This window comes from Procambarus clarkii, chromosome 89 (genome assembly GCF_040958095.1).
Source record: "Procambarus clarkii isolate CNS0578487 chromosome 89, FALCON_Pclarkii_2.0, whole genome shotgun sequence".
NCBI lineage: Eukaryota > Metazoa > Arthropoda > Malacostraca > Decapoda > Cambaridae > Procambarus > Procambarus clarkii.
The window spans coordinates 17,248,307-17,261,731 of NC_091238.1; the positions used below are offsets into that span (position 1 = coordinate 17,248,307).

A 13,425-nucleotide genomic window follows, 5' to 3' on the forward strand; every position below is an offset into this window, starting at 1 on the left:
TCTAGGACGATCAGTCTTTTTTCTCATAGCACCTGGTCCATTAGGAGTCGTAGAATTGAGGATAGTTCTGGTTCAATCCCCAAAACTTCCTGGGATCTTTTATTGAGTTCTTCGCACACTTCTTGATCATCCTTTGTGTATTCTCCTCCTTTTGTGTAGCCTAATCACTCTTTTTCTAGTCGTAATATGTGGTTTTAGGACATTTCTTTCAAGAACTTCTATAAGTTTTGGTCTCCATATTCCTCCTGTTTTTGGTCTACTGATTTTCCAGTCAATTTGCTCGTGATTGAAGTCTCCCATTACTAGTAGGTTTGCTCTCAGTCTAAGGGATAATTCAGTCCCACTTTGTATGATATCTATGCAGGCTCTGTGTGTGTGTGTGTGTGTGTGTGTGTGTGTGTGTGTGTGTGTGTGTGTGTGTGTGTGTGTGTGTGCGTGTGTACGCAAATACGAGCACTCATGTATATTACACAAATTAAAACAGTGAGCAGTCAAGGCAGCATACACACACACACACACACACACACACACACACACACACACACACACACACACCGTGTGTGTCCACACATACCCAGGCACACCGTCTCAGCTGACCGACAGATCCAGTAACCCGTATTTTCGCAAATCACCTGTTGCAGCGGAAGGATCCGCCATCTTGTCCTCGACGCTCCCGCCAAAACAGGGCGGCAACGGGAAATAGTAAACAGGAGCTAATAACAGACGGTAGCACTACGGGAATTACTGGAAATGCATGAGATATATAGCCAGAGTTTTTATCTGCAACAAAGTGGCTTAAGTTAACTGTGGCAAGTCTTGCTCCTCCCCCTCCTCCCCCTCTTCCCCCCCTCCTCAGGGGGGTAGGGGGGTGTGTAAGAGCATTAAGGTGTTGGGTCTTCCTCCTTCCCCACCATCTACATGCAACTTTAAATCCGATCACCCTCTTCCCCTACCCCTCCTTCCTCCAACCCTCCCCCATCCCCCCCCTTGCCTTCATCCTCTCCACTCCCCTACCCTACTCTTCCCTCACCACCACCACCTGTGATCACCCTTCTCTCTCTCTCTCTCTCTCTCTCTCTCTCTCTCTCTCTCTCTCTCTCTCTCTCTCTCTCTCTCTCTCTCTCTCCCTCTCTCTCTCTCTCTCTCTCTCTCTCTCTCTCTCTCTCTCTCTCTCTCTCTTTCACAGTCTACCCTCCAACTCCCCCAATCCTCCCCTACTGCCTACCCTTAACCCCGCCCAGTCGACCCTGCTGCCCACCCCCTGGCTACACTAGGGGAGCCCCAGCAGCCTGGACCGAGAGAAATGGCGCGTGGAAGCTAACAGCCCGGAGTGGAGGGTAGCTAGAGCGTGGGCTGCATGGTAAGTAGGGGGTGGGCGGTGGGGAGGTGGGCGGGGAGGTGGTGGGTGTGGTGCGCGGGGTATAGGTCAAGTGGGTGTGTGGGGCGGGGGGGGGGAGAGGTAACCATTTATGAGTGGGCGGTACGGTGTGTGTGTGTGAGTAGTGGGCGGTGGGTGGGCCGAGTGGGTGGCTGGGTGGTGATAATTGGCTGGGGCTACTCATCGAGCATGGAGGGGGGGGGGGTCGGGAGGGCCACTCAGCGAGCATAAAACAAGATCAGAACCTCCACTCAGCGAGCATAAAACATCAGAACCTCCACTCAGCGAGCATAAAACATCAGAACCTCCACTCAGCGAGCATAAAACAAGATCAGAACCTCCACTCAGCGAGCATAAAACAAGATCAGAACCTCCACTCAGCGAGCATAAAACATCAGAACCTCCACTCAGCGAGCATAAAACAAGATCAGAAACTCCACTCAGCGAGCATAAAACAAGACCAAGACCTTCACTCAGCGAGCATAAAACAAGATCAGGGCCTCCACTCAGCGAGCGTAGAGAGGTTTCCTGTGTTAGCGAGAAGTTTGATATTAGGAAGGAAGTGAAGCGCCTCTGAGAAGGGTCGGCGCAGAAAGTTTAAGATAGATTAGGTGACTAGAGGGAGAGAGGCATACGTGCTGCTCCAGTCGCCTCCAGCCCCTTGCAATGGCCCGCTGTTGCCCACTGCTGAGTGCTGGTCTGATCCAGAATCTTCTGGAAGGTGCTGGAGCGTTCTAGAATCTTCTGGAAGGTGCAGAAGCGTTCTAGAATCTTCTGGAAGGTGCTGGAGCGTTCTAGAATCTTCTGGAAGGTGCTGGAGCGTTCTAGAATCTTCTGGAAGGTGCTGGAGCGTTCTAGAATCTTCTGGAAGGTGCTGGAGCGTTCTAGAATCTTCTGGAAGGTGCTGGAGCGTTCTAGAATCTTCTGGAAGGTGCTGGAGCGTTCTAGAATCTTCTGGAAGGTGCTGGAGCGTTCTAGAATCTTCTGGAAGGTGCTGGAGCGTTCTAGAATCTTCTGGAAGGTGCTGGAATCTTCTGAAAGGTGCTGGAGCGTTCTAGAATCTTCTGGAAGGTTCTGAAGCGTTCTAGAATCTTCTGGAAGGTGCTGGAGCGTTCTAGAATCTTCTGGAAGGTGCTGGAGCGTTCTAGAATCTTCTGGAAGGTGCTGGAGCGTTCTAGAATCTCCTGAAAGGTGCAAGAGTGTTCTAGAATCTTCTGGAAGGTTCTGAAGCGTTCTAGAATCTTCTGGAAGGTGCTGGAGCGTTCTAGAATCTCCTGAAAGGTGCAAGAGTGTTCTAGAATCTTCTGGAAGGTGTTCGAGTGTCCTAGAATCCACTGGAATTACTCTAAGCGGACAATAATCAGTTGCAGTGAACTAGATTCAGTGGAAGAAGGGGCCATTGTATGCCATTGCATTTAAAAAAAATTCAAATATGCTTCATAATGACTGTACCACTTGGAAGGTGGTTAGAGACAGGCTAGAGTAGGCAGGAGTGAACAACCCCTGAGTCCTTTAGCGGCAAGTTGAGGTTCAGTAGAATGGAGATTGACTGTAGATTGAGGGAGACTATAGACTGTGTGGAACAGTCAACTGATCCACTCGTTCAAGTGAGCTGTAGTGGGTAACTTTATGAAATGGTTTTAAAACCCCATTTAAGCCCCCCTTTTTAAATGGGTTTAAATAGGGGGTTTAAGTTAATTCAAGAGGATTGAAGAGTTGTGAAGTAGGATTCAGTTGATTTGAGCGTATCTGAGTGGACTGGAGGGTCTCAAAGTAGAGTTAAAGTACCTAGTTGAATGTATAGTTAACTAGGTTTATGTATAGTCATACACAGGGAAGTTTAGGGGGGTTTAAGAGCAGTAGGGTAGTGTGATCCAGTTTTAATAAACCAGATTAGCGTTGTGTGTGTCAAAGTATTCATTGCCTCCTGGTATAGGGCAAGGCAGAGTACTCACAGCAGAGTACTCACATGTGATAGACGGTTGTAACAAGTTAGGTGAGAAGGTGGTGGAGGCCAAGACCGTCAGTAGTTTCAAAGCATTATATGACAAAGAGTGCTGGGAAGACGGGACACCACGAGCGTAGCTCTCATCCTGTAACTACACTTAGGTAATTACATGATTCATTCATAATGTCCTGGACTGGTCGAAGGTTTGGGTAAATGAGCGAAGCAACTAACAGCTCAGTAGGGAAGGGCAAGGGGAAAGGAAACAACCAATTATGTAAGGAGATGTAATTACCTACAAGATGCTGGGAACAGCTGTGAGATGGAAAAATAATCTTGAAGAGGGATGTAGGGGTGATTATAGGCGGATTATAGGGTGGGGAGGAGGAGCTTCTTGAAGCACATCTTTGTAGGGAAGAAGATGTGGGTAAGGCTTCTTGAGAGAGGCTGTGGGATGGGTAGGACACATACCTATTGAGAGAACTCAGTAGGTAAGGGGTAAGTGTAGACCCGGGATGTGTTGTAAGGTAAAGCAAAGGGAAGGTGAGGCAAGGGGGAGTTAAGGCAAGGGAAAGGTAAGGCAAGGGAATGGTAAGGCAAGGATTACCTATAGAGAATTACAGCTAACTTCAAGGAATCCATCAACTAGCTTAAAGGCAAGATGCAACTGAAGGAATTATACCATGGAATTATACCATGGATTATACCATGGATTATACCATGGATTATACCATGGATTATACCATGAATTATACCATGGAATTATACCATGGATTATACCATGGATTATACCATGGATTATACCATGAATTATACCATGAATTATACCATGAATTATACCATGGATTATACCATGGATTATAGTTATGCAGAAATTGGATTGTGGGTTATACACCATTAAGTGAGTCTGGGAAATTGTTATTACTTGGACCACGTTAAAGTGAGTTGTAGTAAAGGCTCTCGAGAAACGTTTGGGCAATTTCAGTGCCTTGGGAAACCCGGACCTGAAATTGGGAGAAATTGTTGAAGAGTAAACTTAAATAGGTTTAATGAGGCTTCAGTATACCTAAGTGGAATAGGAGACTCTTAAGTTCACTTGAGTACATAAAGAATGAGAATACCTGAGTAAACTTGAATCGGCTAAGAGTTTACTTAATCGGCTGAGTATACTCTATTTATGATAGATGGATAACAGATAGACTAAGAATATGAAAAATGATGTGTTTTAGAGTAAAGCTTAGATATATACAACTCAAGAATTGAGGAATGCCTGCACACAGCTCCCCCCTCTCTAGAGTTGGCTGTGTGAGCCTTGAGTGGGTAAGAGAAGGCTTGAGTGGGGCAAGAGAAAGCTTGAATGGGTAAGAGAAAGCTTGAATGGGGTAAGAGAAAGGTTAAGTAGGCTTTTAAAGACTTAAATTGCTTTGAATTGGCTTCAGATGAGTTGAATGAGCTGAAGGAGCATTTAATATCTTCTAAAATATTCAACTGGGCTCAAAACGACTGAAGTATTGACTGGTGAAGACTCATTCATCTGAATCAGACTAGAGTTGGCTTCAGGAATACGCTTGAAGGAAACTTAACTGATCTACGTTTCAGAAACTGAGTTAGCTGAAATAGACTCTTAAAAATAGATATGGCGAAGACTTGAAGAGGCTCCATGAATCCAGTAAGCTGATAGAGAATTAAATAAGGTTGAAAAGTCTTGAGTGACCTCAAGCTTGATATGTGGATCAAGCTTCAGGTCACTCAAGGCTTTTCAAGCCTTGAGTGACAGGCTTGCAAGCTTGAGGGCCAGTGGGGGGGAAGCAGAGTCTTAGGAATCAGCGGGAAAGTTTGAAAGAAAGAACTTATTTTTCACAACAACAAGAAGAAGTAGGTGTGTGAAAGGAGGAGGAGGAGGAGAGTGGATAGGAATGGGTGTGTGAGAGAGGGAGGGGAGGAAGGTGAGGGGAAGAGGGACCCCTGGAAAGGTAAAAGAGGTAAGAGGGAAGGTGAGAGGGGGAAAGAGAGAGGGGACACTCAAGAGGAACACGGGCTTGTGTTGTGTCGAGTGCATGGCAAATAGGTCGTATTGATGACTTGCCTATGTTGGTGTGTCAAGGGTGAGGGAGAGTGGCAGGGAGGGAGGGAGGGAGAGAGAGAGAGAGAGAGAGAGAGAGAGAGAGAGAGAGAGAGAGAGAGAGAGAGAACAGTTCGCAAGACCTTAGCTACGATGTAAGGCAAAGGAACTAGTGAATTACACGATACTAGGATGATGCCTTGAGTTATATGAGGGGAGATGACACTAGGATGCTGCTGCTAGGATGCTCCTACTAGGATGACACTAGGATGCTGCTACTAAGATGACATTAGGATGATATTCCCGTGGGCACAGGTAGCCAAACAACACACTGGAGTATCTAAATAATGATTGAACAAGTGTAGGCTTCAAAAAGATCTTGAGTACGGGTGGAGAACCGTTTGGGCTTTTCTTTGGGGTGTTGTTGGGAGATTTTAGGGTGGCGGGTTTGGGCGTGGATTGATAGATGCTTGAAAGTTTTGGGTTGAGGGCGTGGAGCGTGTTCTAGAAGGGGGAGATTGGAGGGACAGAGAGGGCTGAGATTTTGACAAAGATTGACTTCAAAACATAGAAGAAGGGTGAGAAGCAGGGAGGAGGGTGATAAACAGGGAGAAGGGTGAGAAGCAGGGAGAAGGGTGATAAACAGGGAGAAGGGTGAGAAGCAGGGAGAAGGGTGAGAAGCAGAGAGGAGGGTGAGGTACAGAGTTATTGAAAGAAACACGAAGAAGGAATAGTTGAATCCAGAATCGTGAATGGATTTCAGGAATACCTCGAGTACTGTCCTGTCCTCTTCCACATTCTCTTCCTTGTCTTCCTTCCTTCATTCCCTCCCTCCCTTCCTTCTCCCCCTCCCTTATCTTCCAATTTCCCTTCTTCTTGTACCCAACGGACACCATAAATGTAATGCATGAAAGCTAATTTTAATACACGAAAAAAGTTATTTCAAATTTTAATGGTAAAATTTTAATTTTTAAAACACAGAGATAAGATTTTACACTCTGGATTACGAACCTGATTGTGACTTCCCATAGGGATTCGAACCTGGTTTCCGGATCATGAAGGAGCTGAGGCCTCGGCAGATAACCCCTTATCCTGATGTGTATATCTTAGCAACGTCTCACATATACCTTCTCATACAAAACGGTGTATATTCTCATTATATTTGATATACGTGTGGTATACTCTGTATGTTTAGGCTCTATCATACTTGGCAGTGTATATTTCGATGACAGTGATATGCGGGTGTATAATGCATTTCATTATACCTCGTCTGATGGATGTGGATAGTGTATAATTGTTATACTCTTCAGCCATCATCCTACACCCATCTTGTGGGTTGGAGAACCATTTTACACCCATCTTGTGGGATGGAAAACCATTCTACACCCATCTTGTGGAATGGTAATGAGGCATCAGTTTCTATTTAAAAAGTAGAAAGAAAGTCAATTGGTTCCATCTACTCATTTCAGTGTCTCTCACATCTACTGTCATGTCGGTTCTACTCCTGAAGAGAAATGTATCTACCTGTATCTACTTCAACAAGGAGTCTTAGACCCCATTTTACCCTTTCTTTTGCCACTCTGTAACCCATGTCTGTGCCTCTTTCCCTCGTCTACCTGTAACTGCCTCCAAATGAGTTACCAATTACCGGTTATATGGTACTTAAAAGCAGTTTGAAAACAGCATAATTGAATGAAATCCCTCTGTGTTCCTCAACCTTTCCTCTCTCTCTCTCTCTCTCTCTCTCTCTCTCTCTCTCTCTCTCTCTCTCTCTCTCTCTCTCTCTCTCTCTCTCTCTCTCTCTCTCTCTCTCTCTCTTCGTCCCATCTTAGCGATCTCTTCTATTACCCCTTGCTCCTCCTCATCCCCTCTCTGTCTCTCTCTCTCTATCTCTCTCTCTCTCTCTCTCGTTCCTCAGCCCCTCTGTCGTTTGAGGGGAGAATTACAAACACCCCTCCTGACCTCCGCCAATGTTCCCCTCTTTTCTCTTTGATTTCCCCTCTCTCTCTCTCTCCGCTCTCTTGGTCTGTATCTCCTCTCCTCGCTCTACTCTTTTTCTCTTCTTCTTCTTCTTCCAGCTCTCAGGCTTACTCATCAGTTGCTTTCTTGATCCGGTATATTCTTTTCTTTCTTTGTGCTTCGCTTTGTCAAGGTATATATGTTCTGTTTCTCTCTCTTTCTCTGTCTGTCTGTCTGTCTGTCTGTCTCTCTCTCTCTCTCTCTCTCTCTCTCTCTCTCTCTCTCTCTCTCTCTGTCTCTCTCTCTCTCTCTCTCTCTCTCTCTCTCTCTCTCTCTCTCTCTCTCTCTCTCTCTCTCTCTCTCTCTCTCTCTCTCTCTCTCTCTCTCTCTGTCTCTCTCTCTCTCTGTCTCTCTCTCTCTCTGTCTCTCTCTCTCTCTCTCGCTCTCTCAGTCTCTCATCTCAGAGTCACATGTACCTTTTCAGTTCCTTACCTCCCCCTCTCTCAGCCCCCTCCCTCCCCCCCTTCCCCTTTCCCTTCTCAGCTCCCTACCTTCCCTCTCAACGCTTCAACTACCCTCTCAGCGCCTCCCCCTCCCTCCCTCCCTCCCTTGTGCCTCGACCCTCAACCCGCGTTATTGATTCCGTAAGTCCTAAGGCAAATAATGCACTTCCACACACACAGGAGCGCTGGGGGGGGGGGGGAGGGGGGGAGGGGGGAATAATCGGGAAGTGGTAATTGGCAGATACATCTCTCTCTCTCTCTCTCTCTCTCTCTCTCTCTCTCTCTCTCTCTCTCTCTCTCTCTCTCTCTCTCTCTCTCTCTCTCTCTCTCTCTCTCTCTCTCTCTCTCTGTCTCTCTCTCTCTCTGTCTCTCTCTCTCTCTCTCTCTCTCTCTCTCTCTCTCTCTCTCTCTCTCTCTCTCTCTCTCTCTCTCTCTCTCTGTCTCTCTCTCTCTCTGTCTCTCTCTCTCTCTCTCTCTCTCTCTGTCTCTCTCTGTCTCTCTCTGTCTCTCTCTCTCTCTCTCTCTCTCTCTCTCTCTCTCTCTCTCTCTCTCTCTCTCTCTCTCTCTCTCTCTCTCTCTCTCTCTGTCTCTCTCTCTCTCTGTCTCTCTCTCTCTCTCTCTCTCTCTCTCTCTCTCTCTCTCTCTCTCTCTCTCTCTCTCTCTCTCTCTCTCTCTCTCTCTCTCTCTCTCTCTCTGTCTCTCTCTCTCTCTGTCTCTCTCTCTCTCTCTCTCTCTCTCTCTCTCTCTCTCTCTGTCTCTCTCTCTCTCTCTCTCAGCCCCTCCCTCTATATCCCTCCCTGTCCTCCTCTCTCACTCTCTCACCTCTTCTCCTGTCTTCCCAGCTCTCGTCCCCTCAGCTCTCGTCTCCTCAGTCCTCGCCTCCTCAGCCCTCACCAACCTCTTCACCTGCTGGGAGCACAATCCCTGGCGCCTCTCTGCTTCAACACATCCGCCTCATTCTCCTCATTCTTATGGGGGCTTTTCCTAAACTTTAGCTCACTGTGGAGTCATTATGTGTCTCTTCCTCTCTCTCTCTCTCTCTCTCACCTCACCTCTCCCTGCCCTCTCTCTCACCCCTCACTGGCTGTATTCCTCCTAACTTTTCCCCCATTCCTTTGTCTATCCCCGTATCCCATTCCTCCCAACCGCTTCTACCCCCGCTCTTCCCCACTACACCTTCACAACCATTCCTCCTTCCCCATTACTCGACCAGCTGAGGGCTCCAGGGAATGGGCAGAAGATCCTCCGATGGGGAAATATCTGAAAGTCTAGAGAAAGTTTAGGGAAATCTGGGGAGAAATGGAGAAAGAGTCTTGTTTTGGTTTGGGGGAAAAGAGAGAGAGAGAGAGAGAGAGAGAGAGAGAGAGAGAGAGCCCTCGTTCACTATTAAAATATTGACCCATTACGAGTTATTACTTGAGAGCTGTGATGAGTTATTAGGGCGGGTAATTAGGCTCCATCAGTGTGTGTGTGTGTTGGTGGGGAATTGTGTCCCTACCACCAGTATCCTGGCAATATTATCCTGGCATCACTATCCTGGCACCTCTATCCTGGCACCTCTATCCAGGCATCACTATCCTGCCACCACTATCCTGGCACCTCTATCCTGGCATCACTATCCTGGCACCACTATCCTGGCACCTCTATCCTGGCACCACTATCTTGGCACCTCTATCCTACCACCACTATCCTGCCACCACAACCCACCCCCTCCCCCTCCCGCCACTAGCCACCACCACCCAAAGCTACCTATGTGTGTGTGTGTGTGTGTGTGTGTGTGTGTGTGTGTGTGTGTGTGTGTGTGTGTGTGTGTGTGTGTGTGTGTGTGTGTATGTGTGCGTGCGTGTGTGCGTGCGAGTGCGTGTGTGTGCGTGTGTCTAAGTGTTTACATAAACAATAGGAACCAACAAACTTGCCCCATATAACACTTATAATCTCCGGGGTTAAAAAAAAAAAAGAGTCGGGAAAGTTTATGTAATTGAAAAATAGCAGAATCTGCGCCCTGGAGCGGCCGAACTTGGAAGCGGCCGTCCGCCATATATCCAACCCAACGATACAGCGGTGAATAAATCGATTGAAATCCCCCCCATCCTACCCCCTACCCCCCACCCCCACAGCAGGTTGCCCCCTCCCCACCCCCACCAATCGCAGCTTTTCAGAAAGAATCAAGCTGGGGCTCATGGATCCGATAAAATAAGCTTTTTAATTAATCGAAATTGCAAAACTTGCCAGCGATCTGCAGTGAAATCTCGTTTGGGGGGTTACAATTTGGGGCAAGTTTTTTTTTTATACATACTTAGTCTCTCAACGGCTTGGGGGTGAGGAGAGATGGGGTGAGAGAGAGAGGTGAGAGATGAAGGGAGGAGGAGGAGGAGGAGGAGGGGGAGAGTAGGTGAAAGGGGGTGAAAGATGGGCATGGGGGGGGAGGGGAGGGGGTGCTGGAGATGAGGTAATTGAAGTGAGATTAGTTGGGAGGGAGAGACTGGGTGAGGGAGGGAGGGGAGAGAGAGAGAGAAAGGGGAGTGAGGGGAGGGTGATAAGATGGAGAGAGAGAGAGAGAGAGAGAGAGAGAGAGAGAGAGAGAGAGAGAGAGAGAGAGAGAGAGAGAGAGAGAGAGAGAGAGAGAGAGAGAGAGAGAAAGAGAGAGGGGGGAGAGATTGAAGTGTGAGGAAAGAGACTTATGTGGATGAGGAAAGAAGTGAGGGCACAGGGAAAGATGTGGGAAAAGCGTGTGTGCGTGTGTGTGTGTGTGTGTGTGTGTGCGTGCGTGTGTGTGCGTGTGTGCGTGCGTGTGCGTGCGGGTCTCACTCGATAAAACCATTACATCAGAGCTTCCATAAACCAGTCTCATAAACACTTGAGTGGTTCAGGTGTTCTGATTGGTGGAGCGGCGGCCGCTAAATGGCTGTTGTGTCTACGTCACCTGCTCCTCCGCCGGTGCAGACGCTCATTGGCTGAACCACCCCGCTGGCCCAGCCAATCAACGCCGCCTCGTAAATCGATGAATGAGGGGATTTTCGTTTATATACTGGAAGCCGGGTGTGTGTGTGTATATATATATATATATATATATATATATATATATATATATATATATGTGTGTGTGTGTGTGTATGTGTGTGTATGTGTGTGTATGTGTGTGTATGTGTGTGCATGTGTGTGTATGTGTGTGTATGTGTGTGTGTGTGTGTGTGTGTGTGTGTGTGTGTGTGTGTGTGTGTGTGTGTGTGTGTGTGTGTGTGTGTGTGTGTGTGTAATACCATTGGAAATGTCACTCATTGAGATAACTGTGTAATTTACTAAATGCTCTAAAGATTGCTAAATACAAATTCTATTGGTCAAACATCCAAAGATTTGAAAATTTAATTTTGTAACATATATATTCTGTAAGAAGTTGCCAAATATCTTAAGTATATAATTATTCATTTGTTAGAGCAGTCTCCCCAACGTTGATTGAGAGACAAGTTTTCTTCAATCACAATTTTCAGAGATAATTTTTAATAGAAATATTACTGAATCTGCTTTAATACAAATTACGAAGCATGCGAATAAGTAATGTTTTGCACGCACTTGGATCAATTTGTAATTGATCAATTAGAAACGATGTTAGTAAGATGATTAATAGACAAATATCACTATAGACACATTAGTGCTAAGAACTTGCATATATTGGTCATTAGGTCATCTGCAGTTTCCCTTTGTTCTTTGTTCATGAACCACTGTTATTAAAATAGTGTTTTTCACCTCATGTTACCTTCATATTCCTGCCTATATATATTCAAGAATTGTATTACATTCTTTATACTTTAGACGATGTGTTGATTAACACGAAACCGCTCAAGTAATTTCATATTTCCATGTCGTGGTTAAACGTTTTAATCGTCGCGTGTCAGAGGTTCAATTGATAAAGCGTCCCTTAATCTCGGAGAAGAGAATATACCGCACTGTAAGACCATATATTCCTCGCTAGGAGAATACGGAGCAACACAAGACGGCAACACTCCCATCCCCCTTGCACCCAAACAATCACTTGTTCCACAGACCATTCATCCCATTAATAAAACAATCCGGATAAAACAAAAAACGCATACATTTCCGCGTCCAAAATCCAATAACCGGAGTGTTATAAACATAGGAATAAAATTAATCAGGAACAAAGCGTTCATAAAATTCCCCGCGTGACTGACGCTCGCGTGATTTGGTGGTAATCAGCTGGTTAGGTAAACAAAAAATTCCCGCCAAATTGCGCGCATCCTATACGCTCCGTTCAGCCGCACGTGTTTGGGGTAAATTGCATCATATTACTCTATATTATCAACAATCAGGCCATATTTATATATTGGGCAAGAGGACGTGTTTGCCTATAAAAGAGGAGGAGGTGTGTCGCCACCGGGAAAAAATGGTGTTAATATATGCGAGATTAAACCCAAACATTTTATGGCGGGAAATGCAAGGTGACAATATATACTTTTTTCCCCTCCCAATAAGTACATGCCTGTTATCGGAAACAATTTACATACTTGGGGGGGGGGAGGGATCTTTGATGCGTCATTTGAACCACGCGGCATTTTCATAATGGTTAGCGTGGTGGTAGTTAGGTTGTTAGTTACTGGAGGGTTGATGTAGTCCGCTTCGTTATCGTTGAAGCTGGTGCCGTCTTGGCTTGTTTGGGTGGTGGTTTGTAAGTGTTTTTTTTTTTTTGGGGGGGGGGAAAGGGGGGGTTAAGAATTGGCTGTCTCCGATGACGGGGCTTAGGGGCTCAAGGTTGACCTTGAAGAGACACCTAAGTAGGTGTGTCTAGGTGAGTGTGTCTAGGGGAGAAAACGGAACACACACATACACACACACACACACACACACACACACACCCACACACACACACACACACACACACACACACACACACACACACACACACACACACACACACACACACACACACACACACACACACACAACTCTTATCAACACCCCAACAACTCCCTCCTGCCGCTATCTATACAACCCAACAACCCTTAACACATTTTTCCATTCCAATTTCCCCAAAAACCCGCCCCTCTTCCAGCCCCCCCCTCCCCCCCTCCCTTGCTTCCCCTCCTCACCCCCTCACTTCCCCCTCACTTCCCCTCACCCCTCCCCTCCGCTACCCTCTCCACCTCCCTAGAGTCAACGGATATGTCACGTACCAAAATTTACAAGGCATGAGATTCCCTCTAAAACACTTATCTCCTCTTCCACCTATTTTATCTGCTCCTTTTTCATCCATTCCACATCTCTATTCCTGAGAACCCTCACCCTCCCACACACCCCCCAGGCCCTCCTTCCCACAGGTCCAGTTCCTCCCCCCCATTCCACTATCTAGGTCTCCCCCCCCCACTCCTAGGCCAGCCCATATGGGCTGTTTTAATTAAATGATAACGTTAACTTTATGAAAAACACGGGAACAAATTTCAACGACGATTGCTGGGATGGAAAGAGGAGAGGAGAAGAGAGCGGGTTGAAGAGAGACGGTAGAAGAGAAGCAGAAAAAGAGGGAAAATGAAGATGTAGATGGAGAAGAGAGACAGACAGGCAGCAG

General features: G+C 46.6%; 1 protein-coding gene across 1 annotated transcript in view; it reads right to left on the minus strand.

Moving 5' to 3' along the window:
* Positions 1-13,425, minus strand: part of LOC123747808 (mucin-22-like) — a 33,875-nt gene that overhangs the window by 13,927 nt on the left and 6,523 nt on the right. The window contains exon 3 of the mRNA XM_069318208.1: positions 2,014-2,723. Coding sequence (XP_069174309.1) covers positions 2,014-2,723 — 710 coding nt within the window. The remainder of the gene's footprint in view (positions 1-2,013; positions 2,724-13,425) is intronic.